General features: G+C 35.9%; 2 protein-coding genes across 3 annotated transcripts; both read right to left on the bottom strand.

The window, feature by feature from the left end:
* Window positions 1-6,573: 6,573 nt before the first annotated feature.
* Window positions 6,574-8,211, bottom strand: LOC129299627 (LOB domain-containing protein 16-like). Its single transcript, XM_054938095.1, has 2 exons — window positions 7,622-8,211; window positions 6,574-7,078 (listed from the first exon to the last, which is right to left on the bottom strand). The coding sequence occupies exons 1-2, from the start codon at window positions 7,931-7,933 to the stop codon at window positions 6,755-6,757; spliced, it is 636 nt and encodes a 211-aa protein (XP_054794070.1). The 5' UTR covers window positions 7,934-8,211; the 3' UTR covers window positions 6,574-6,754.
* A 1,540-nt stretch (window positions 8,212-9,751) lies between these two features.
* LOC129299629 (poly [ADP-ribose] polymerase 1-like) lies at window positions 9,752-22,836 on the bottom strand. 2 transcript variants are annotated; one of them, XM_054938096.1, is made up of 20 exons: window positions 22,610-22,836; window positions 19,238-19,287; window positions 18,974-19,157; window positions 17,630-17,813; window positions 17,195-17,531; window positions 16,586-16,781; window positions 16,309-16,467; window positions 16,112-16,172; window positions 15,938-16,001; window positions 15,604-15,855; window positions 14,186-14,420; window positions 13,968-14,080; window positions 13,820-13,896; window positions 13,512-13,672; window positions 12,857-13,048; window positions 12,641-12,749; window positions 12,217-12,299; window positions 11,980-12,117; window positions 11,600-11,782; window positions 9,752-10,240 (listed from the first exon to the last, which is right to left on the bottom strand). In XM_054938096.1, the coding sequence occupies exons 1-20, from the start codon at window positions 22,751-22,753 to the stop codon at window positions 10,193-10,195; spliced, it is 2,970 nt and encodes a 989-aa protein (XP_054794071.1). In that variant the 5' UTR covers window positions 22,754-22,836; the 3' UTR covers window positions 9,752-10,192. The 2 variants fall into 2 exon arrangements, with proteins under 2 accessions (XP_054794071.1, XP_054794072.1); XM_054938097.1 differs by having other exon boundaries at window positions 17,642-17,813.
* Between the last annotated feature and the right edge of the window lie 568 nt (window positions 22,837-23,404).

Below are 23,404 nucleotides of genomic sequence, written 5' to 3'. Positions count from 1 at the left end.
TGATTAGTCGTCACTTAATGGAAAAGTGATCGGACTCATTATCTTTCATTCATCATTACTGACAAGAAACCATATGCAAACCTCACAATCCAAAAATAAAATAACATAAAAGATCATAACTACAATACAAGCGCTGGAGAAAAATTGAAACATGAAACAACCAGCAATATAGGGTTGAACATATGAACTCGAAACCTGGTCAACCCGATTCTTTTCAGAAATCAAACTTCAAGAAGAGACCATACCATCCTGGCCAAACCAAACCATTGGGTAAGACCGGGTTTAAGTCTGAGCTTCAAGGCTAATTACTCTGACATGGTCTAGGTAAAATCTATTTTTTTTAAATATATATATATATATATATATGTAAAACAAAAAATAGCATCTTAGGTGGAGGATAGTAAGTAATACTGATGGTGTCTTTTCATTCTACAAAATAGGTTTCAAACTCGTCATCCACTAAGCCCCCTTTTTCCATCCATGTCACCCCAACCTTTCCCTTTCCTCCTTCTCTCTGGAGTTCGCACCTCGACCTTTAGTTCTTTGCATCTACGACCTTCTTCTACCTATGTTGTTGCCTCTCTATTTCTTCTAGTCTTCATCTCTTCTCTGCCTTTTAATCTTAGTCTTCAAGTTCAATAGTATCTTCCAGATCTGTTGAAGCCAAAGATGAAAACCCCTCACGAGATCTGTTGAAGCTACAAATGAAGACTTTGGTACTGTTTGCGTCGTGTGGTTTTTATTCTCTCTTGCGTATGGTTTTGATTTTGGGAAGAGTGTAAAAATTTTGATTGTTGTTGTCTGTCAAATGCTTTCTTCATCACCTACTATGAATATTGTTGATGAGGTTGGGAGAAGAGAAAAGTAAAGAAAGCTTTAATTTTTTATCCCCAGATTTGTTTGGTTTGTGTGAAATTTTAATGTGTTTTAATTTTTGTTTCAATGATTAGATAATGGCATATTGTGTGATCATCTTCATTCCTTTTCTTCTTGTATATATAGAAACATCCCAGGTTATATAGAAAAAAACAAAGAAAAGAAACAACTGGAGTTTCATGGTCAATCATCTCAATCATCTACTTAAAAAATTGCAAGTCTAATGGACCGTTCTAGTAACCCGACAAACCAAGGCCAGCCCAGTCTAAGTCCCGGGTTTAGCTAGACTGGATTGGTCCTCAGACAAAAAAATCAAAGCTGATGTTTTTCCAGACCAAACTTCGAATTGATGGCAAACCTAGTTCAATCAGGTCTTTCTGCAGCCTTACAGCAATCGAAATGCGTATTCAGAATCACCTAGCCATACTGTCCCCAAATAATAACTCACGCCCTTCAATTCGAGAAATAGAGAAAAGAGACGAAATAGAGAAGTGATTGGAGGAGGAGGAGGAGACGAAGTTGAAGAAGGAGACGCAGAGAAGAAGTGGGTTAGCAAGGAAGCACCAGTACCGACATGCTTCCTCTTTCGGCTTTACCCATAATCCATTGTTTCTCAATCTTCTATAGGTTTAAGAGAGTTGGACACGTGAGACAGCTGAGAGGAGTTCAACTCTGAAAATTGAACTTGCGTGGGGGAAGAAGGAGGATGATGCACTTTGAGTCATCAAATACTATGCAACACCTGTCCTTCCAATAGTCAAATTTCATTTTTAATGATCAAACACTTTTTTGATTTAAGGGTCAGGCAAAATTACACTTTTTTTTTAAATTTTAAGGTGAAATTATTCTAAAAAAGGTTTAAGATATCATACGTCCCTTGCAAGGAAAAAAGTTTCAGAGTTTTTCTATCACTTAATTCTTGAATATAACAATATCTTTGTTTAAAAATCATATATCTCTCCTGTTGTGGTGCTATATGGAAGCATAAAGCAATGACATTCTTATGCACGATTAACTATATCTTAGTTTGGTGAATTATGTATATACAACTACTTTACATGGAAAAGGAAGCATCCTTTAATGTTGAAAACAGGAAAGACTGGCAACTTTGAGAAATATACGGTAATTAATCAAATTTAACGAACAGAATAAAAGAGATTAACAAAGTCAAATCATCCAACAGAAATAATGGATTAACAAATATTTAGGAATAAAGCAAATTAAATGGTCTAAGAAACTTGCACGAAACTTTCCCAAGGCTAAATGTGCACCTGGATCTGGAATCCAAAAAAAAATATATTTATTATTTATTTACAAAATCAGAATCTCTACATCTTCGAAGGCTGACAATAAACACCACGAACAAATGAAGATAAACTAACACAGGCCCACCTTTCTCTCGCTATCAAAAGAAAACCTAAAACAGACCCAAATCCGCAGGTATAGGCCCATTTGGGTCAAAAATGAATCTCGTGCAGCTCCGGCCCACAAACGAGTGAATCAATAAAAGATTCAGGCAGACCGAAAACGACAGAGATAAGCATGAGGACAAGGAATCCAAATTTTTATTTGTTTTAAAAATATACTATGTAGTTATTAGAATAAATAAAACGTACAATATGTGAGTGCAATATTTGTACCATGATGTACCTATATTACTGTTTGTGTGGTGTATACAGAAAGTCGTACCAATAAAAGGACCACGTAAGACCGAAGTTATTTAATTAAAGCAGCAAGAAGGCTTGCGAATGAATGTTTTTGAAGCCTACAGTGTCAGTACTCTGACCTCAATGATCATGAATTTCTTTTCCCACACCCTGTTTTTCTTTTCCTTTTTTTGTGCATCATATGAGAGATTTGTTTCTTTGCATCGTAGTTATACGTGGTCTTGTTTTATGATAACGCTTTTTACAGTTTGTGTCTCCCTTATTTCAAAAACAATAATAAGAAAATAAGATCAGATAAGAAAAATAAATCAAGGAAATAAAAGCACACACATGATGGCACGATAACGACAGAGAGTTATAATTTTAAGAAGATAAGGGTGTAATTTTTAAAAGGGAAAAAACCATTATATTCAAGTTGTTCCTTATAAATTTTTACAAATTTACCATCTTTAATTTTATTTTATTTTTCCCTATGGATCGTATTCTATTTCAAAAATCCTGATGACTAAACAATCCGTTCTTTTTGTGAATCCATTTGAGCAACTTGCCAATAAAAATTAACATATTTAGTAAAATTTGACTCATAATTCATAAAGTTATATTTAAATCTCGTTGTTGATATGAGAATTTATTGATAAATAATTTGTAAGTATTTTTGTAAATGTTTTGAACTTATAAGTATGTCTTGGTCCTATTGAGTTTTGTAACCCAACACACAACTTTTTTTCATAAAAAAATTGAGCAATTTTAATTTTATCATCAGGCAATTCAACCTTATAAATTGCTCATAATCAACCCAACTTGCAGTTTTTTTAAAAATAAGATAGCTTGAGAAAGAGTTATAAGAATGGGCAAGGGGAGCAAAGTCCTCAGTCTAACACGTTTGAGTCATTCACCTCCAAATATAAACTAAGTTGCTACTCTCACCCAGCCACCAGTGGATTCTCTAGATTGATTACAAATTTTGTGGCCATTCTTTCAAAATTCAAATCTCGATGAAAAAGACCTAAATAAATTAATTATAGCAGTGATTATATTATATAATATATAGATCGATCGTTGGCTCACAGAAATAAAAACCCAAGAGAGATTAGTTAATATTTCCAGATTTTTTTTTTTTTCATTTCTTTAAAACAAAGCATAATAGATTATAACAACTCCAAATCTAGCTATACCTATGCATATCCTTCTCCTAAAAACGCCTCTGATCATAAAATATTGAATTTAAATAGAAACACAAGGTCTCTCTCTCTCTCTCTCTCTATATTATATATATGTATGTATTTGTTCTAATCCCACCTGAACCAGCTCAGTATGACTACTGATAGAAAGAGACCACATTCTTTGTGGAACTCAATAATTAGGAGAAGACCAATACAATTAATTACTTCGCTTTAACTTCACCGTGTAATGTATATTGGTTCGATTCCACTTTTCTGGGACAGCTTTAATTTTGATCTCGCTGTCACGTTCAGCTAATCATCACTCCCTCCTAATTAAACTAGTGGGAATAAAACACTTTTTCCAGATACAAGCTAACGGATTCTAATTATATATATGCACAGAGATCAATTAATATGTAATATATGCAACTATATATTGGAGTCCAGAGCTTAAAGTTTGCATTTATTTTCTATTATTCCTCCTCCTTTTTTCTACTTTGCCATTCTTTAAAGCTTCTGACCACTCACTTGCCTCTTGACCCTGTGTTTGGTTTATGCCACATTGTGGTCATTAACTAATGGGCATTTGTATTTTATTAATTAATCACGTATGCTGCTTCAAATATTGCTTATTTTTAATTTATGCTCCACACATAACTGTTCTGTTTCTCCTGTTAGATTTTGAGTAGGGGCTAGCTGGGTTCATTCTTTACTTTATTACTTAATCAACAACCATTAGGTGGCCGGGTTGCACTTGATATACATAAATACACCCCCCTATTATTCTCTCCCTATCACTAGATATTGCTGAGATACATATCAAGATCTCGCATCTGGAAATGGGATCGATATATATATATATATATAACTTTCTGAATGTTCCATAAGTCATGTCTCTTAATTTGCATCTGACAAATCAGCTTCAAGAGGCTCCTGATATATAATATACAGGAACTAGTCCCAAATGGACACTCCAATGGTCATTATGCCTGTTAACTTCAACTTAGGGAGGGGTTATGACCTATGACCTATATATGTTATGTAATATTGATCCTCATTGTGATCCGTACAAATAAATAATAAATGAAGGCGGAAATAAAAAGGATGGCGTTTTCAGTTAGTATCTTTTGCTTCGCTCAGGAGCAGATTTTCTTGGATCTTATGGTCCCCTACTACTACAGGTACCCATAATAATGAAATGTTGAACAATATCATATTGCCACAGCATGTTCATGTTCATGCTCCTGATCTCTCTCTCTCTCTCTCTATCTCTCTCTCTCAAATCACTTGTGTCTCGTATTATTGTATTCATAATCTTCAGACCAAATTATAGTTTCTTTCGTTTTTTTTCCCATCTTTTAAAGAAGTTATTACGTGTACCCTGCATGCTTAGTTTTGTCGATGGAATTATTGTACATTTCACCAATAATATTTCAGTCGCATGGAAAAATAATGATAATTGTCATTGACAATGAAACAGTGATGTATACTGCTTCCCTTTGAAAAAAAAGGTCAACTTCTAAAGTAATTCATAGACCTGTAGGTTAATTAATTATATTTTACGATCACAAGAAAAGCACTGCATGAAATTCATTTCTGAATCGATCGGCCTTACATTTCTGCTATGTGCAAGCTATATGTATATATCTCCTTTTGATCAATGTGAAAATTAAAAGCTGATCGTACGAACGTTGTAGTAATTCTATTTTTTCTTAACATATCTTATAATGGAGCTAATTAACAAAATATCACAGTTCAAACGACAGGATGATACAGATATTAACTAAAACAAACCAGTGCTTCGATATATATGATACAGGGAAGTTGAGTATTTCATTTTTATACTGTATATCACGTGTGAGAAACGAAGTCTAGCATACATGCTTTGGATCGAGGGGACAATATGTCTAGTCGTAGGAATACAAGGAGTGAAATGCGATTTCACTTAATGGATGACCATATATTGATGTTAGGTAAACCTACCAGTTAAAATATAAAACCTAGGAAAGTGGGGTCCGTTTAGGTACTGATCCCTAAGCTTGTGTTTGCCTTTAGCTCTATAATGATACCATCAAAGTCCTTTTCTTTGGACACTGCTTCTGCCATCACAAAATCTGAAAAAAGTTGTCTTATCAATGCGCTCAAAGCAGACATTGCATTTGGATCTGAACCCGTTGGGATCAATAGAGCAACTTGGTTCACTTTTGACTTGAGAGTTCCGGATTTCAATTTTTTTGCAATATAAAAAGGCAAAAAAGAGATAAAATTCATAGACACGGTCCTATAAGCCATGATTGTGGCTCATGCACGATCCCTTTTTGGTCCCCTTGAGTTTCTTTTCGAAAAAATATATATAGTGATCAGGTTGTGTGGAAGAGATTAAGAGAACCTAGCTACTTAACTACCGTGTTAATTAATTTATTAATGCTAACTTTGTTTACATTGATTCACTGACATGGGATAAGGACAGCTTACGTGTTAGTCTTTTAAGAATGCCAAATAAACTCATATGGGTAGCTCCCACCAGACATTTGCTTGCTTTTTGAATTAAGTTGAAGAGCTAAATGAAGGGAATGATTTTGAGACGAAGATGCCAATTCCAAATTTGTGTAAGAACTGAGGACGCCTCATAATTCCAAGGTATGTATCATTATTGAAGTTTGACAGGCAAAGAACGCATATATAATAATTCAAGACAAGCCCTACTGTTGTAGGCTGTCTTTAATTTATAGTTTGGGGCTGTCCCTATTATTCTAGTTCACAAATTAAAAGAACTGCATAGTATTTTCAACATCACTTAGTAAACACAGTGACTCATGACTTAGACATATGGATAAAAAGATAGAGAGAGATTGACACATATAAAGAGTGCAAAAATTAAATCAGTTTTGGATTGGAAGCCACAGATAGAGAAAGATATAGCTAAATGCCTAGTTTAAAGCCTGCTACCAGTTAAGGAAATTAATACTCTCAGTATATACATCAAGGGATGCCCTTGAAGAAAACGTAAACAAAGACAGATTAATAGAGAATAGCTCATTGATTAGCCTAGTTTCTCATCATTCTGAGTGCTAGCTCTTGAAGCTCGCTCAGGTCATTGCTATCATATGATGAACTTTTCTTATTGGAGCGAGGTTGCAGCAAAGAGAAATCCTCTTGCTGCAAATTCATGGATCCATCGTGGATGCTACTGTAATCAATTGAATCAAGAGAACTCTGCGGAGATATAGGGTTCATATTGGTGTAACTAGTCCCATAGATTGGATTCATTGCTTGCCCATAACCATTCCTTCCCCAGCACTCTTCGTTCGCCATGCTCTTCTCAGCCAACTGCGCCTTGGCTTGCATCAGTTGTGCTTGCAAGCATGCCACCTACATTTCATCGGTACCCAGATTTCTAAGTTAATTAAGAAAAAAGCGGATTAATCTAATTAATTAGATGTCTACATTATTTTTCCTCTATAAATGTGTGTGTTAATGTGGCCCGGTAGCTCATAATTAGTAGGTTGGGATTAAATGTTGAAGTCATATAGAAGCCAAATCTAGGGGGACAAATAGTGTATATATAAGAGAAAGACAGTGGAAATTAGTCACAGAATTTATAACACTATAATGACCTCATTTTCCAAATTTTCAGTGCTGGGACAGAAAAAAATAAGGGAAGATGAGAAAGAAGTAGAGTGAATTCTGAGTTAGTGGTATACAACTGAATAATAATAGCAACACCCTTTCTTCTTCTTTCCGAGGGCCGGGTTGGGTATTACTGATCAAGAAAAGTAAAATACATAGAATTTGTTCGGCTTTAATGAAACTCTCAGGGCAAGACGCAGCTTAAAACTTAAAACAAAGTTGAGAGCTCCAACTAATATTAAGACGAACTATATATATACACAAGCACATGCAAGAATAAGGCACCTGTTGTTGTAAGGCGAAAATGTGGGAGACACAGCCATAAACAGGGTCTCTGATACGAGCCTGAGCTTCATAGGCAATAGTGAGGACAGCCTCACAACGATCATGGGGAGGTAAATTGAGGAGCAGTTTGGAGACATTACTAGCACCAAAAACCTTGTGTATGGCAGCAAAACTTGCAGGGCCTTGTTCAGAGCAGAAATAAGGGGCAAATATACAGTCAGCCGCACACTTCCTTCTCAGAAACTTGCATGCCCCACAAGGGGAACCTGACCCTCCGCTCCCATTCCCACTATTACTTCCAGAACAAGCCATAGAGACACAGAAGCAGCAGGAAGAAGAAGAAAAAAGAAAGAGAATTATTAAAAAGTATAAGCACACGAGCACACTAGGAAATGGTGCAAGAAAATCTGAGGGTATAGAAGTGGGAGGAAGGTTGGGAGGCTTAGGGGAATTAAATAAGGGACATAAAGAGAGGGAAATGAGGTGTTATAAACAAGTGTGAACGGCAGACATGGGGACGCTGGGATGTAGGGTTCTGAGGAGACACTGAGTAATGGAAGATGCATTGTGGGACTTTATTTTGTAATGGCAAGAGACCAAGTTAGTGTAATTTGGACAGCTTCATTGGTGTATTTTAGTGATGTTAATTAGTTTAAGGGAATTTATTTAACCCATCCCAATTGGTTTGGTTTATGTTGCGCCGAACGCCGCACCTGGAAACTGCTACTGATCTTTTGTCGCCTTTTTGACGCTCGCTCACTCTCACCGCCACCTGTCCCTTACCTTTTACCCACACCTTTCGGTTGTCTTCCCTACTTTCTCTTTCTCTCCCTCCTCTCTTCATTCCCCCTCATTATCCATTTTTCTTGTTTTCATTTCAAGATTTTTTAATTATCTCATCAAAATTAAAAAAAATGTGATTAAATTATTAAATTTATTTAAAAATAAAAAATAAATTTTATTCGTATTTAAATAAAAAATAAATTTACATTACACTATCTTTTATAGGTAATAATTTGAAGCAAAAATAATACAAAAATTAATTAATATCTAATCAAATGAATTATGATAAAGACTAATTATCTTTTCTATTTTTTTTGGTCGACACTAACTATCTATTTTAGAAGGTAATTTATAAGTACAGGAGTAAAATCTATATACTTCAGGATAATTGATTAAAAGTCAATGCAAATGCAATGAGGTCCAAGAGAAAAAATTACCTCAGCTCATTCTATAACATTTGGTTATCCGGCATTGGCTCTACTCCACAGGAAAATGCAGTTGAAGAATTAATAGCTAACCATAAACGTGAATCGAATCTTACTAAAATAATAAACATCAGCCATACATCAAATTATGGCACTAGATTAGATGGTATTACCACACCACCCATTAGGTGTAGTCTGGGTGTGGCTTTTTAAGCCTTCGAAGGTTCCCTTTCTTTTTTTCCCCTCTTCCCACGCTGGGCTACTGATTTGAAATTCTGTTTTTTATTTGAGTTAATTAATGGGCTACAATTGCATTCCAAAAAAGAAAAGGATTAGACGGAGTTATGGATCATTTTATAATAGTTACACATTGTAACATGCTTCTAGATTGTGAGGTACAATTTCTTACATGGATAAAAAAGTACTCTCAAGAACCAAAGAAACATGAGATGTGTAGCCATGAGTTGTGGAACCATTAAAAAGAAGGCTTTCTTTTGTTACCTCCCCTGGGGGGGGGGGGGCCCAAAACCCCCAACAACCAGTAAAAAAAAAAAAGATACCGCGCTCAAATTTTTATATTAAAAATTGACAGCATTCAGCTCCAAGTTTGTGATTATGAAATTCATTTTAATTTTGCCCTAAATATGGAATTCATATAAAACGCGTTTTGTTGTTTGCCTCCCCAAGAAGGTATACTTGATTCAGATATCAAGATCATGGTCTCAAAATTGCGACCAAAGAAAGGTTGTTCTTCTGCTCAAAAACTGTTCTTTTATTGTTGGATTAATTTGTGTAGCAAGTATAACTTAATATGAATATGTACCTACAAAACAGTAACGTCATCCTTGACAGTGAGTCGTCATCACATGAATAAACTTCTCTCGCCATCCTTCTCACCACAGGAACCATCAGCTCAACCAGATTGATTGAATGATAGGAATTAACATATAAGATTTTATATACACCTAGTCATGGTGTCTCCAACATTAGTTAACGTCATCAGCTTTGCACACGACACACATGCAACCCACATACCATCTGGTGCATTCAGAGTTCCCACATGCACCTCATCTCCATCACCTCCTTATCACCTAAATGCTAAGGACAATTTTATCAGGGCTTTAAATTTCTGAATGGGTTCATTCAACTTGATCCCTGCCCTTGCAACCAAAAACACACAGAAAACAGAAGTTGAAGGTCTCCAGCCAACCCAAAATGAGACCCCTTCATCACCCTAGAGAGTAGAGAGAATCCTATATTCACAATGAGCTGTGTACAAGTTCTGGCAAACCACAGCTTTGGCAAAAGTGATGCTCAAAAACATAACCCCCAAAATACTTAACAACTAGATTATTTCCCATCCTCATCTCTTGTGATGGAACCTCACCTTCAGCAAGAACTGCATCTTAACCTGCACGAAACAATCCAACATTTTTTATTAGCCTCCCATTACTTGATTGGGGGTTGTTTTCTTTTTGGGCTTTTGGTTTTGGTGTTTTTTAGGCTCTGTTTTTCCTAGGTTGTTCTTTTGTACACTTTCTTTTTGAATGAAGGTCTCCAGTAATTACTCCAAAAAAAGAAAAAAAAAAAAACAATCCAACATTTCAGTCTAATGCATGAGTCTCCAAACTATAACTCTTCAATCAGGCCTCAGCATCAACTAATCCCAAAATAATAGTAGAGCATTGCACAAGTGCATCGTTAATCAACGTTTAATTCATTGGCAAAGCGTACTGTGAACCTGCAAAGAACTAAATTAAGTCAACGAGACCCAAACATCATACTTTCTGGGCATCAGTGTACTTGATGGGTGTAGCCAAGGAGTTTTCAGTTTTTGTTCTTTTGACTGAGAAGTTCCAAACATAACACAAATATTGGAATGATAATAAGGGCAAATTGTGTCATTCATCACGGCTAAAAGGTGTTAGGGCCGAAATATTACACTAAATTAGGGCCCTATCAACTATAGGTCTAGGTCTAGTAATGCCTAAATCCTAAACTACAAGCAGTAGAAAGAAGGACAGAGCTACATAATCACTAATCTAGGATCTTGACCTAGAAGGTGATTAGGATCATATGGCATATTAGCATAATCAAAAATTATATTCAACAATGATTAAGGTGTTAAGAAATTTTTTGTTTTCATCTCAACCCTCAATTTTTATTTAAGTGATAGCTCCGCTGATGCCAGGAAGACACCTGAACATTTGACCTCCACCTTCTGACACAGACCACACCACCCTGTATCAGTATACTTGATATATGTACTGTAATTTGGAGTTGTTTGTACAAATGCCAAGTGTTAGGGATTTTTGTCTATAAACTTCTGATGTTAAACTTTATAAACTTTATGTTAAACTTGTAATACTGCTTATTTTCAGTTGAGTTACATTTGTCTTTACAGAGGTATTTGGATTACTGTTGACACTGGTTTGGTTGCTCTAAACTTTATCATGTTATCATCTACTGTGTTTTTCTTTTTTTAATATTGTAATGTCATTGGACCAGATGAGTGAAAACCACCTCCGCTGAGTTGGGCCATGTTTACATGCTTGCTGCAAACTCCTCAGGGTAGGATCCTGGATGACTTCGTATGAAATATTTTGTAAATTTTTGTTAATCAGTAAGGGGTGTTACACAATACAGCATTTCAGGATAGTTTCCAAGTCCATTTTATAATAACTGAGCATGTTGAAAATTTACAAGCACTCGAGCTTGTTTCATAGGCATAGTTAGAAAAGAACACCATAGCCAAAGCACGGAAACTTACTTGAGCAGTATTGTAGACAATAAATTCGTTGTACATGAGGTCAGAAGTCTTGACTCTTGATGACACTGGTTTGCCACAAGGAACAATGACGTCATCTCTCCACCTTACAAATTCCAATTCATCAGGTACTTTCTTGCCCAGCCCTTTTGTAGAGTGCTTTCCTGCTGGAAGTTTTTCCACATACTTCATTGCATAGAGGGCAAAGACTTGTCAGAAGTAAGGAAATTGCCAATATATTCAGCAGAATTTTTTATCAGGCACACAAGGGTGGGGGGATGCAAAGTTTTTTCTTGCTTTGAAGGCATGCAGAATAAGGTAATAATCAACAACCACATGCTGGTATAAACCCACATGCAAAATTGGAATTAAACCAGACTGACCTTAGCATTCTTAAGTTCATATATGTTTCCAAGAGCAACTTCGCTCAAAAGCATCAGACCAACAGGATTTTTCTTATCAGTGTAGCAATACTGAGCACTTTTGCTCACCAAATCAGCGAAGTATATCCCTTTGCCAAACTGTACAGCAAAATGTTGAGATTTGGGTAGCAATTATGCGCATATTTATAAAAATAAAAATAAATTGGAAGAGACAAAGAAAAGAAAGGGTGAAAACACCATATAGCCAGTTGCGGGGGCTTCAGGAGGTGCGATTCTCAGTCCTTGGTTAAGTATGCCAACAAAATTTGTCAGCCTAGACCCTGCAACAGAGAACGTTCTAGTTATAGGACTAACTCAATTTTTAATTACTTCCATTCTCCAGAAAGTTGACTTCAGATGAACTGTAGTGAACTTTGGTGTGTAAAATATTGCAGCAAGAATAGTCTACCGTGTGGTTATATTTCAATCATTTCTCCATAACCAATTGGTGTATATAATTGAAGAAATATGCAAGAATAAATGAGAAGGTTCAGCTTTAAAAATCTTCTGGTCTAGGATTTCTTCACATCCCAATGGTGTTCATTAATTACTGATCGGATTTATTCTCTCTTTCAGTGTCATAGAAGGATATTAACTAGCGCACACATTAGTGTAGACCTACCATGCCATAGGAGCATTCTGTTACCCAGTTTTTCTCTGTAAGGGGCATACTTGTCAATCTCTCCTTCCCTTTCAAGTGCAAAAACTTCTTCTAGCTCAAGATTCCAATCCTGCAGAGAGTACAGGCTGGTAATCACTATACGTTTTAAAAGTGAAAGAGCTAGGTCCAGAGACACATAACACAACTTGAGTTACTACCACTCAAGTATAAACACACCGTATGTGTAGGGGCATGAGTAGTATGGAGAAACTTCTCAACCAGACGATAATCCTCACTATCATGAGGAAGTGGAGAAATGTCACAGTGAAGCTTCTTATACTTATCATCAATGGAGTCATCACCATCTACATCAAATCCAACTAATCTTGAAGCTATTTCAATGTCTTGAAGTGATTCTAACATTTTCACCTACAAGAGCAGCATAATAAAATTTATGAAAAAGGAGCCTAAAATGCATCAAGATAAAGAAACAACACTAATCAGCGATAATCCCCATAGAGTTGAATAATTTCCAAACAATATCTTTGACATCTTGTAGGCTTGTCACCAATCACCTTCAACATGCATTAAAACCAATACTCCTAAAAATTTCAAGCTTCCATGCACTTGGAACACCTTCAATTGCTTTTCAACGTGTCCCACCAGAAGGATAACAAACTTTGGCAATCCTTTGAGATGATTCAGTGGATTCCAAGTTTAGAATCATTTTAAATTTTGACAGCAAAAAATCACTAACTTCCTTGTATGATAGTTTAAACTTTAGTAAGGAAATTAAGGCAGAGCTACACTACAGAGACCCCTTGGCATCAACCTAATTTCATTTTTCATAAACAAGAGAACCTAAAAACTTTTTAGGCAAAGTACTATGTACCTTTGACTTAAAATCTTCCTCATCCCTAATAACGTGCGGATGAATAGAAGGGATAACTGTGAAAAACCTATTGCTAGCATCAAGGAGTAAGCTTTCTCTGACTGAAGCATCGGGATTATTTTTACTCAACAGATTCTGTATATCTGTTAAAGCTTCAAATCCTGGGACAAGGCAGCAAATCAACATTCAATTAGTCAGTTGATAGATAATATACAGTGATACACTGTAGAATTTCTAATGTTGCCACTGCCAAAGAAAAAAAAAACAGTCAAATAGAATCTGCAGAAAATATAAAACAATAATCATACCCTTTTGAATATTACTTTTGCCCAGTTTCCCAAGTGGCATTTCAGACATATTTATCTCAAATTCCATCATGGCGGCCCTGTAAAAGTCAACATTCAGCATTCCATCATGCACAACCAAAAATAGATAGGGCACACCATTTGTAGATACCTGTATGTTTCCACATCAAAAAGCATCTTCATCAATTCTAGCAATGGAGGGGCCAGTCTACTGTCCGCATCATTTTTATTTTTCTTTGGAACCTGTTTGTTAACCCCATAATCCTACAGAGTCAAGATTTTAAAACAACCGCATAAGTCAAACACCCACCTGATGTTTAAGAATCATTTACATCATAAAAAGAAATGAGGATATGAAATAAGAAGTACAATATCCAATGGGAAGAATCGTCCTGGTTGCTTCTGAAAGTTCTTTTGTTCCCAAGCCTCCCAAGGGTTTCCAGTTTTCTCAAAGAATAAGCGTTTGAATTCAGCAATTGCATCTGCTTTTGACATCTCCTCCAGTTTAGTTCCTCCAATTTTGTCATTACCCACTCGACCCCATTTACGGAACACATAGCAATCAGATCCCTTGTCTTCTTGGATTATTTGGAGAATGTAGTAGCTATGTATGGGAGATAAAAGTTAGCTTATTATTGTGACAACATTAGTCAGAGCTGGAAGGAATTAAAAAAAAAAAAGCAGAGCTGAAATCTAGGAAGATAACTAATGCAGAAATAATCAAAGGCCTTTTAAGTCCAAGTGGTCTCATTAAACTCATGAAATGATTAAACATGATTGCCATTGTTCAAAGTAACTGGCTAAAATTGTTACATAATCATTATCTAATTTACACCATAAGGATAAAGCCAATATAAGGAATTCATCAACTAAGTAAACAAAAGTAATTTTCTACAAACCACAAAAAATTCTTAAAACCAGTAAAAAGGCTATACTAACTTACAACATTGTGGGCAGCATTTTCTTTTCAGATTAAAAAAAAATGCATGCAATATATAAAAACTCTACAGTGTCAAGAAAATTCTGTAGCAAAAATATACATTGTAAAGCAAATAATTATAGGTCTAGATACAGTGAGGTGGTTGCATCTGAATGGAATTTTTTCTCCTCCAAACCACCAACATTGAGTACATGAAAAACTAAATAAGCGCACAATAAGACCTCATGGTTCAACAAATAAATAAGAATATTAACATCAATTTGCACACAACCTAAGTATTCCAATATTGATTTGCTTTAGAAGTTATAAATCTTCGATCAAATATTGCCAAGTCCTAATAGAATGAGATCCAGAATCACTGAAGATTAAACAAAGTGGAGGGAACTCTGTTTGCTTATCTGGACATTTTATTGGTGATTAGTCATAATTTGTTTACTAGGGTCTTTTAAGGACCATTTTAGAAATTATGACTCTTCAATCAGACAATGCAGGCTCCTAACAGAATGAGGTAAATAACTAAATAACAATTAAAGATTAAAAAAAAGTAAACTGGTATTTATTAGCTTATTATTATCTGTACTTGTACACTAGCGAGGGCATCAATATATATAAACCCTTTTCTATGTTCCATAGAAATATCAAGGATATTATTAGTCAGTTAAGGATGGTTAATATGGCATGTTCTATACAATATCATAATTTCAGCTAATGTTTCAACAAGGCATGTCGGACTAAATGTCCAGAATGATCAAATCATGTAATATAGACATCAGTTGTAGGGAACTTGATGTTTTGGAACTTTTATGGTTTGGCATAACAAAATCCAAAAGTAGAAATAACGAGATACCTATTAACACCAGTAGATAAATCAGACATATTCAAAGTTGTATTAAATATGCTTTTTCCTTCCTCAAGTATGTGACCAGAATCCTGTAGGCCAGAGGCCTCATGAACAGCACTCCGACCCTTCACTTTGATGGTGACCATGCTAGTTGCTTCACTCGTGGCTTCAACCTTGTATAAGGCGATCGGAAGCTTCTTCTTTCTTTCTACACAATCGATCAGATAATCCTCTCTGACTATAGGTACTTTCATCCTCCTAAGGAAGCTCTTTTAGGTCAGGGAATTATTAACAATCAGGAACGAAAACACTTGAAAATGATAATTTGAATGCAACATACTTTGCCTTCCGTATTTCAGCATCTTGGTCATCCAGTGCCCCAATTGCCACCAAGCAGTTAGTATCTGCAAGTGAACAGGCCAATTTTTCACAAATCCTTTTGCTTTTTGTCATTAAAGAAAAAGATACACAAATTTCTTTTCTTGGCAATTCCATATGTCAGTCAATGTAGTACCTTTCTTTACTTTTGCATGAAGCACACCACCAATCTCCTCAACTTTGCTTTTCCACTTCACCTGCACAATCACATCTCAGAAGATCAAGACTAAATAACGAAAACAAAGGCGAGACTCATGGGTTGGTTCTAAAGAATATTTCAATTGGGGATGTAAAAGCATAAATATGAAAGGAAAGATGGAAGGAGCGTTATACAATAGATTCTTTAGGATATCCAGTGATAGCAACTCTCAATTCTCCCAAATTTTCACTGTTTCCAGATTGATGCTGGCAAGCAATGATTTGACTTTCAGAATTTGATGAACGTGGGGGCACCATCCTAACTGGTTTCTCAGCCTTTTGTGATTTGAACCACTGCAAACAATCGATATAATATAAGGTCAGATACCTGTTTTGTATTTGATTTATGACATTACTGTTCATTACACCTAGTGGGATAAAGGCTTGTTGTTGTTGTTTGTTCATTACACACCTGTTTAAGGTACTGATTGTTTGTTCCCTCTGGAACCTTCCACTTCTGTCTAAGTCGCATGGGTTCGTCAGTAGAGTAGGAACATTTGCTCCATTCAGAAACATACCCATGGCACCGGTACATTCCACCAGAATAACGGAGACAACCAGAACATATTGGACAACAAGCAAGTGGTCCAAACATCATTCCATCAGCACTAAATATTTATAGAAATACAAGATGCATTAATTTCGAAGCAAGAAAAGTAAGTTATCAATACCATCAAAAAAATCACATTTCACAGAAAACAATTGTGCAACACATCAAATAGAGAAAAGAAAACAGAACAAAATTGGAAACACGATCACAAATCTGAGCAGTATTATCAGTGCAAAGCTTGCCTGCTTCCTTTTTCCCTTTGATAAATAAATTGCAATTTACAAAGCACAAATCATATTAGTGCTATTACAAATGAGAAAGCATGATGAAGGACATCCAAGAAAAATTAAACAGCATCTTTTGACTGTGCAATCATCAATGACTAATCATTCATGGGAAAACAACACAGATAGGGTGGAAGCACAAGCTTCTTTAAGATAAGCATAGGAAGTGCATGAGATGACACATTACCAGCGGTCACGCAAATCAAGTTCTGATCCTGTTGAATCTTGACCATTGATTTCCAGCATTAGACGTAACTCAGCAGTTGTCACATGATTTTTCAGATCATCTTTCAGAGTCCAGAGTTCTTTGGTTTGGGCCTCCAGTCTATTCTCCAGATCAGATGCTTTCCTTGAGTCTTTAGCTTTTTTAACTGATGCTACCATGCCCTCAGAAGCATCTCCCTCAGCCTTGGCAACTTTTGACTTGGGGTTACTACTGGCATCATTCCTGCGTTTTGTGCCTGCTTTAGAAGTTGATTCAAATCTGACATCCTTAATCTCTCGGGCCTTAATGTCTGCACCACCTGAGAACAATAATGAGAAAGCAACAAAAGGAGACAACATATTAGACGCAACTACAACATAAATAAACAAGATATCCTAAAAATTTTGATCCTCATACCTCCCTGCTTACAATGAAGTTTCTTAGCTATGGCATTGACAGCTGATTGATCAGAAGGTGAGAGACCATCCCATCCAGGCAACTTTTCGACTTGTATTGATGGGGATAATTCCATGAGACAGTTCGCATGGTGCCAAGACAAACCTTTAGCACCTTGACTGTCAGGCTTACTAGATATACGAACCTATAAATACAATACAACTATTAGCAAGAAGAGATGCTCAAAATCAAATTGCACTTCTACACGGACCAGTATGATTACAAATAATAAAGGAACAGTATGAAAATTAAAACACGTCTGCATAAAATCACATTATTGCCCTTTGATGGCAGTCAATTTGAACAAACTAGCCAGTGAAGAAGAAAGTACAATAAGCTTCTTGCCGCCGAACTGAGTTTCTGCAGATTTCATGCAATACCAAAATGCAAATATGACATAAAAGATCAACTTAACTATTTCTTTGCCAATTCAATCTTTTCAAACTTTTTTCAGGAAGTGCATATTTAAAAAGAAGGAGAAATTGGCAGCATGCCAATTCCCCAGTACCAAAAAAAAAAAGTCTGTATTGAAATGCTTCAGTGGCTTGTTAGCACCTTCTCCAACTACCAAATCAGTAAGACAGGTTCTGTTCAGAGCCTAAAGCCCTGAAGGCTTGTATTTGTTGAGCTAGGATAACAATGGAATAAAGGAAATAAAGTCTCGAGAAGGGGAGCCCCAATATCCACCAAGACAGATAAAGGAACATATTTATTTCATTTTCCGGAGTCTTAAAAGTCTCCTAAGAACCTAATTCACTATCCTTTTCCAGAATACAATTATATTCTTAAAGCTTAGGTGGTAGTAGCTTTGATGTTTGAAATTATCTATATACATTAAATAATTTCAAACAATAAATCTGATACTCAAATCAATTGTCTTTCAATTTAAAAATGGGGATGAGCAAGGTGTAGTCATGTAGAGGTCTTTCGTCATACAGCAAGATTGTCAAGATAAAAGGGACAGGTAGCAAGTTCATGAAGATTGATTCCTCAGCAACATCAACATCAACAGTGAAATTTACCCGTAAAACTCAACTATGGAAATTGAAAGTATGGCAATACGCTCTATCCTAGAAAATCTTATCTTAACATGCTCAGGATATTACTACATCTCAGACATGTTAATTTGCATCAGCACTTTTGTGATAAACGAGGTGAAAGTTGGCGAAAAAAGAAACCATCTAAGCTACAAACTTATGCATTTACTTATCATCTCCTTTGCACACCACAATGCCCACAAGAAATTTAAATGCTCCAGTAAGGTTAGTCAAATAATATGGCATTCAAAGAAGCATAAAAGCCAACCTCTCCTTTGATTATTTTTTGAGCACAATGCTTGCATGTAGCACGAGAAGTTTGAGAAACTTCAATACCATACTCAATATCTTTAATAGTATTTGGTTTTGATTGTGCAGCACTCTCCACATATTCTCTGATTTTCTGTTGATCTTCCCAACGGAGCACCTCTATGCCCTCAACATCATCAGTTCTACAGGGATAGTATTGCATGAGAATAAATCAAGGCATATGTCAATCATCATACAAATAACTGAGGAGAAAAACTCATACGATTTTATCTGTTTTGGTTTCTTCAATATGCAACCAGCATGATGCCACATCTGATAATTAAAAAACACAAATCAAAACAATGATGTAATGAAGTTAAAAAAAATAAAATAACCAACAGAAGAAGAAAATTATAGTACATCATTTCTTTAATAATTATAACCAGCTGGAGATCAATTGTAATACAACTCTTTAGCATGAAACTTTGCTAAAAGTTTCAGTCAGATACAGAAAGCCAACTGGAACATCCCTTTAAAACGCATGAAATATCTTTCCACGTGAAATGAAGGAACTTCAAAAAGCAACCACATAACTGGGACCTACATACAATCTGATGTAATGGGCGCCAAGTCAACTTTTCAGAAGCTTAGAATTGCACGAGACTGTATCATGCACACTGACATTAGCAAGGCAGTAACACAAACTACACGTCCTAAAATGATCTCAAGGCGATTAATAAGCTGATAACTGCTTAAACAGCCAATACCAGACTGTAAGCCCCGATGAGTCTATGTACTGTCAACATTCTCTCTTAAGAACATCAATGACGACTTTTTTTTTTTTTAAATTCTCGGCTTTTATCTAGGGAATCCTCAAGTTGCACCTCTTTTCCAAAACGTCGACAAGTAGTAACACCAAAGATTAGGTGGTGGCAATTAAAAGGTGAGAAGCAAGATATTTTCAAGCGAAATCTTTTGGATAAAGGAATTTGGGATTCTCAGGGAAGTGCTAACATCATATGGGAGGATATGGCTAAAAAGATACGGGAGGTTGCAAAAGTAGTTTTGGGAGAATCGAAAGGTTCTGGTCCGAGAGATAAGGAGTCTTGGTGGTGGAATAATAGTGTACAGGACAAAATCAAGTATAAGAAGAACTGTTTTAAAGCCATACATTTGTGTAACAATGAGGAAAATTGGGAGAGGTACCGTATGGCTAAGAAGGAAACTAAGAGAGCTGTGGGTGAAGCTCGTTCCAAAGCTTTTGAAGAATTTTATAAGAACCTTGAGACGAAGGAAGGAGAGCAAAATATTTATAAGATTGCCAAGAGTAGGGAAAGAAAATCAAGAGATCTAGAACAAGTAAGGTGTATTAAGGATGAAGAGGGAAGAATTTTAGTTACAGATGATGAAATTAAAAATAGATGGGAGACTTATTTTTCTAAACTTTTCAATGATGGAGAGGATTCATCTAGTAACTTGGAGGATTTAGTAACTGGTGAAGGAGAACAAAATTTGTCATTCTATCGAAAAATACGTGATAAGGAGGTAAAGGAAGCTCTTAAGAAAATGGCAAATGGTAGAGCTAACGGACCTGATTGTATATCTATCGAAGCGTGGAAATGTTTAGGTGAAGAAGGGGTGAGATGGTTAACTAAGTTATTTAATGTGATTTTACGGTCCAAGAAAATGCCTAATGAGTGGAGGAGAAGTACATTAATTTCTATTTATAAAAATAAAGGAGATATTCAGAATTGTACTAACTATAGAGGGATTAAACTCATGAGCCACACAATGAAATTGTAGGAGAAAGTAATTGAGCACAGGTTGAGATTGGAGACAAGTATTTCTGAGAATCAATTTGGTTTTATGCCAGGTAGATCAACTACAGAGGCAATTTATCTACTAAGGGGATTAATGGAAAAGTATCGTTGTAAAGATAAAGATCTACACATGGTTTTTATTGATTTGGAAAAAGCTTATGACCGTATTCCAAGAGAAGTGCTTTGGAAAGCATTGGAAAAAAAGGGAGTACGGATTGCTTATATTAAAGCCATACAAGATATGTATGAGGGGGTAAAAACTAGTATAAGAACGTCTAGTAGTCAAACAAAGGATTTTCCTATAAAGATTGGACTACATCAGGGATCATCTCTGAGTCCTTATTTGTTCAACTTGATTTTAAATGTTTTGACGTAACATATTCAAGAGGAAATCCCGAAATGTATGCTCTTCGCGGATGATATAGTTCTTATAGCAGAGACAAGAGAAGAGGTTAATTGCAAACTTGAGTTATGGAGGAGGACATTGGAGTCGAAAGGTTTTCGTCTGAGTAGAAGTAAGACGGAATATTTATATTGTAAATTTGGTAAAGGACTATTCGAAAATAATTTGGAAGTGAAATTAGGAGATCAAATTATATCTCAAGTGGAAAAGTTTAGATATTTGGGAGCCATTATTCAAAATGATGGCGAAATCAGTGGAGATATTTCACATAGAATTCAAGCTGGGTGGTTTAATTGGAGAAAAGCTAAAGTAGTTATTTGTGACCGTAAGGTGGCTAATAAACTTAAAGGAAAGTTTTATCGTACTGCTATCAGACCGGCAATGTTATATAGTAGTGAATGCTGGGCTCTAACGGGACAGCAAGAGCATAAAGTTGGAGTAGCAGAGATGAGAATGTTACGATGGATGTGCGGACATACACGTAAAGATAAAATTCGAAATGAGCACATACATGAAAAAGTGAGGGTGGCACCTATTGAGGAAAAAATAGTAGAAAATCAGTTGAGATGGTTTGGGCATGTACAAAGAAGACCAAGGGAGGCACCAGTGAGAAGAGTGGAACATATAACTTTGAGTCCGATTAAGAGAGGTAGAGGAAGGCCTAAGAGAACACTCTTGGAAGTTGTTGAACGTGATCTCTTAATTAATAATATTTCTAAAAGCTTAATAAATGATAGAGCACAATGACGTCTTGCAATCCATGTAGCCGACCCCACCTAGTGGGATAAAGGCTTGTTGTTGTTGTTGTTGTATAAATTGGGACAATTTGTACTCATGAAAGAGAACTACTTAGCAATATGAGATTAAATAATCCAAATATAGACAAGAACAGCTCCAATAGTCCATGAAATGTTATCAGCATTTCAGAGGCTAAAGGTGTTGAAAATACTCTTAGAGTCGGATAATACATCATGCAAGAAAACAGGCTTCTTGCTGAAGAAAATCTCTCAAACCCCTTGGACTCTGCACCTCGCCACCCCACGCCCCCTCCCCCCAGGAGGGGGGGGGGATCCGACTTTCGTCCTACTTATGAAGCCCTCACAGCATCTGAGAAACGATGGGCAAAAACGAAACCTTTGGTTCAAGAAATAAACACGAAGGGTAGATTACTGCATAGGAGTCTCCACAAAATTAGAAAAGTAAAAATAATCACAAGCAGAATGCAAGTAAAATCCTCAGAAAACGAAGGGGGAAAGCAAGGCGAGCACACAAAACCGGAGAACCCACCCGGTTATCCCCCCAAACATATCTGCAAGAATACTTTGAGGAATATAACAAACGCATATGATTTCAGGGTTTCAAGAAATAAGAAGCGCAGAAGAAAGAGTGAGGGGGTGAGTGAGGAACAGAGTAGAAATGGGTGGACGCGGACCGGCATGAAACCATCGAACTGGGTGGCCTGGACCATCTTGCCAAGGCGGAACGTCTCTTTGTCAATGGCACTCTTGCAAGTCTTGCAAGACGATCGTCCTGACTTCGCATATTCTGCCTTCCATGGCTTCTGAGGATTCGCCATTGTCCCCCTTCCCTTCCCACCTCGTGTCCTCACCTTTCTGTCTTTTCACTGTCGGCTTTCTGGGCAGAGGGAATTTAAAATGTCGGGCTCACCACACTGCAGAATTTATAGTGTTGGGAAAAAGTCTTCAGGTCCGACCCTCCAGGCTCCAGCCGTGTTGCGAGTTAGCTTGTTCCGAACGCTTCCTTCAGTCGAAAAATTAAGTGATCAATCACTCCGTCAATAAATCAGAAACAAGAAAATCATAACATCATCTCGGGAAATGTAATAATATTCTTAAAATGTAATAATATAATCACAGGAAATTATCATTGAAATGTTTTATACAATGAAAAAATATTAAAGTGAATAAAAGTTATAAGAGAAAAGAAAAAAAATATTTAAATCACTTTAATCATTTATTAAATTAGGTTTGTAAATTTTAAAATTAAAATTACCAATTAAAAAAATTTTGTTACACTTGTTGAGTGAGGAAAAATGATGAGGAAAAATTATAAATACCTATAGCTTATTTGAATTTTAATTGAATATGATTAATTATAAAAATAAATTTATTAATAAAAATAATTATGTTAGAACATGATTTGTTTGGATATTATTTGTTTAAATTTAATTTTGACATAATTAAAATTTTTTGGATAATTAAGTCAT

This window comes from Prosopis cineraria, unplaced genomic scaffold (assembly GCF_029017545.1).
Source record: "Prosopis cineraria cultivar Desert tree isolate PC_DT_omini unplaced genomic scaffold, ASM2901754v1 PC1234, whole genome shotgun sequence".
Classification (NCBI taxonomy): Eukaryota; Viridiplantae; Streptophyta; class Magnoliopsida; order Fabales; family Fabaceae; genus Prosopis; species Prosopis cineraria.
This window is presented reverse-complemented; position numbering and strand designations above follow the sequence as displayed.

What these genes read in the sequence shown, in the direction of transcription:
- LOC129299627 (XM_054938095.1), bottom strand. Translation starts at nt 7,933, where the DNA reads ATGGCTTGTTCTGGAAGTAATAGTGGGAATGGGAGCGGAGGGTCAGGT. An exon ending in TTTTCGCCTTACAACAACAG is followed by an intron (nt 7,079 to 7,621) that starts GTGCCTTATTCT and finishes GATGAAATGTAG; the next exon opens with GTGGCATGCTTGCAAGCACA.
- LOC129299629 (XM_054938096.1), bottom strand. Translation starts at nt 22,753, where the DNA reads ATGGCGAATCCTCAGAAGCCATGGAAGGCAGAATATGCGAAGTCAGGA. An exon ending in TTATCTACTGGTGTTAATAG is followed by an intron (nt 14,421 to 15,603) that starts GTATCTCGTTAT and finishes TCCCATACATAG; the next exon opens with CTACTACATTCTCCAAATAA. An exon ending in CAGAATGCTCCTATGGCATG is followed by an intron (nt 12,300 to 12,640) that starts GTAGGTCTACAC and finishes TCTCTGTTGCAG; the next exon opens with GGTCTAGGCTGACAAATTTT.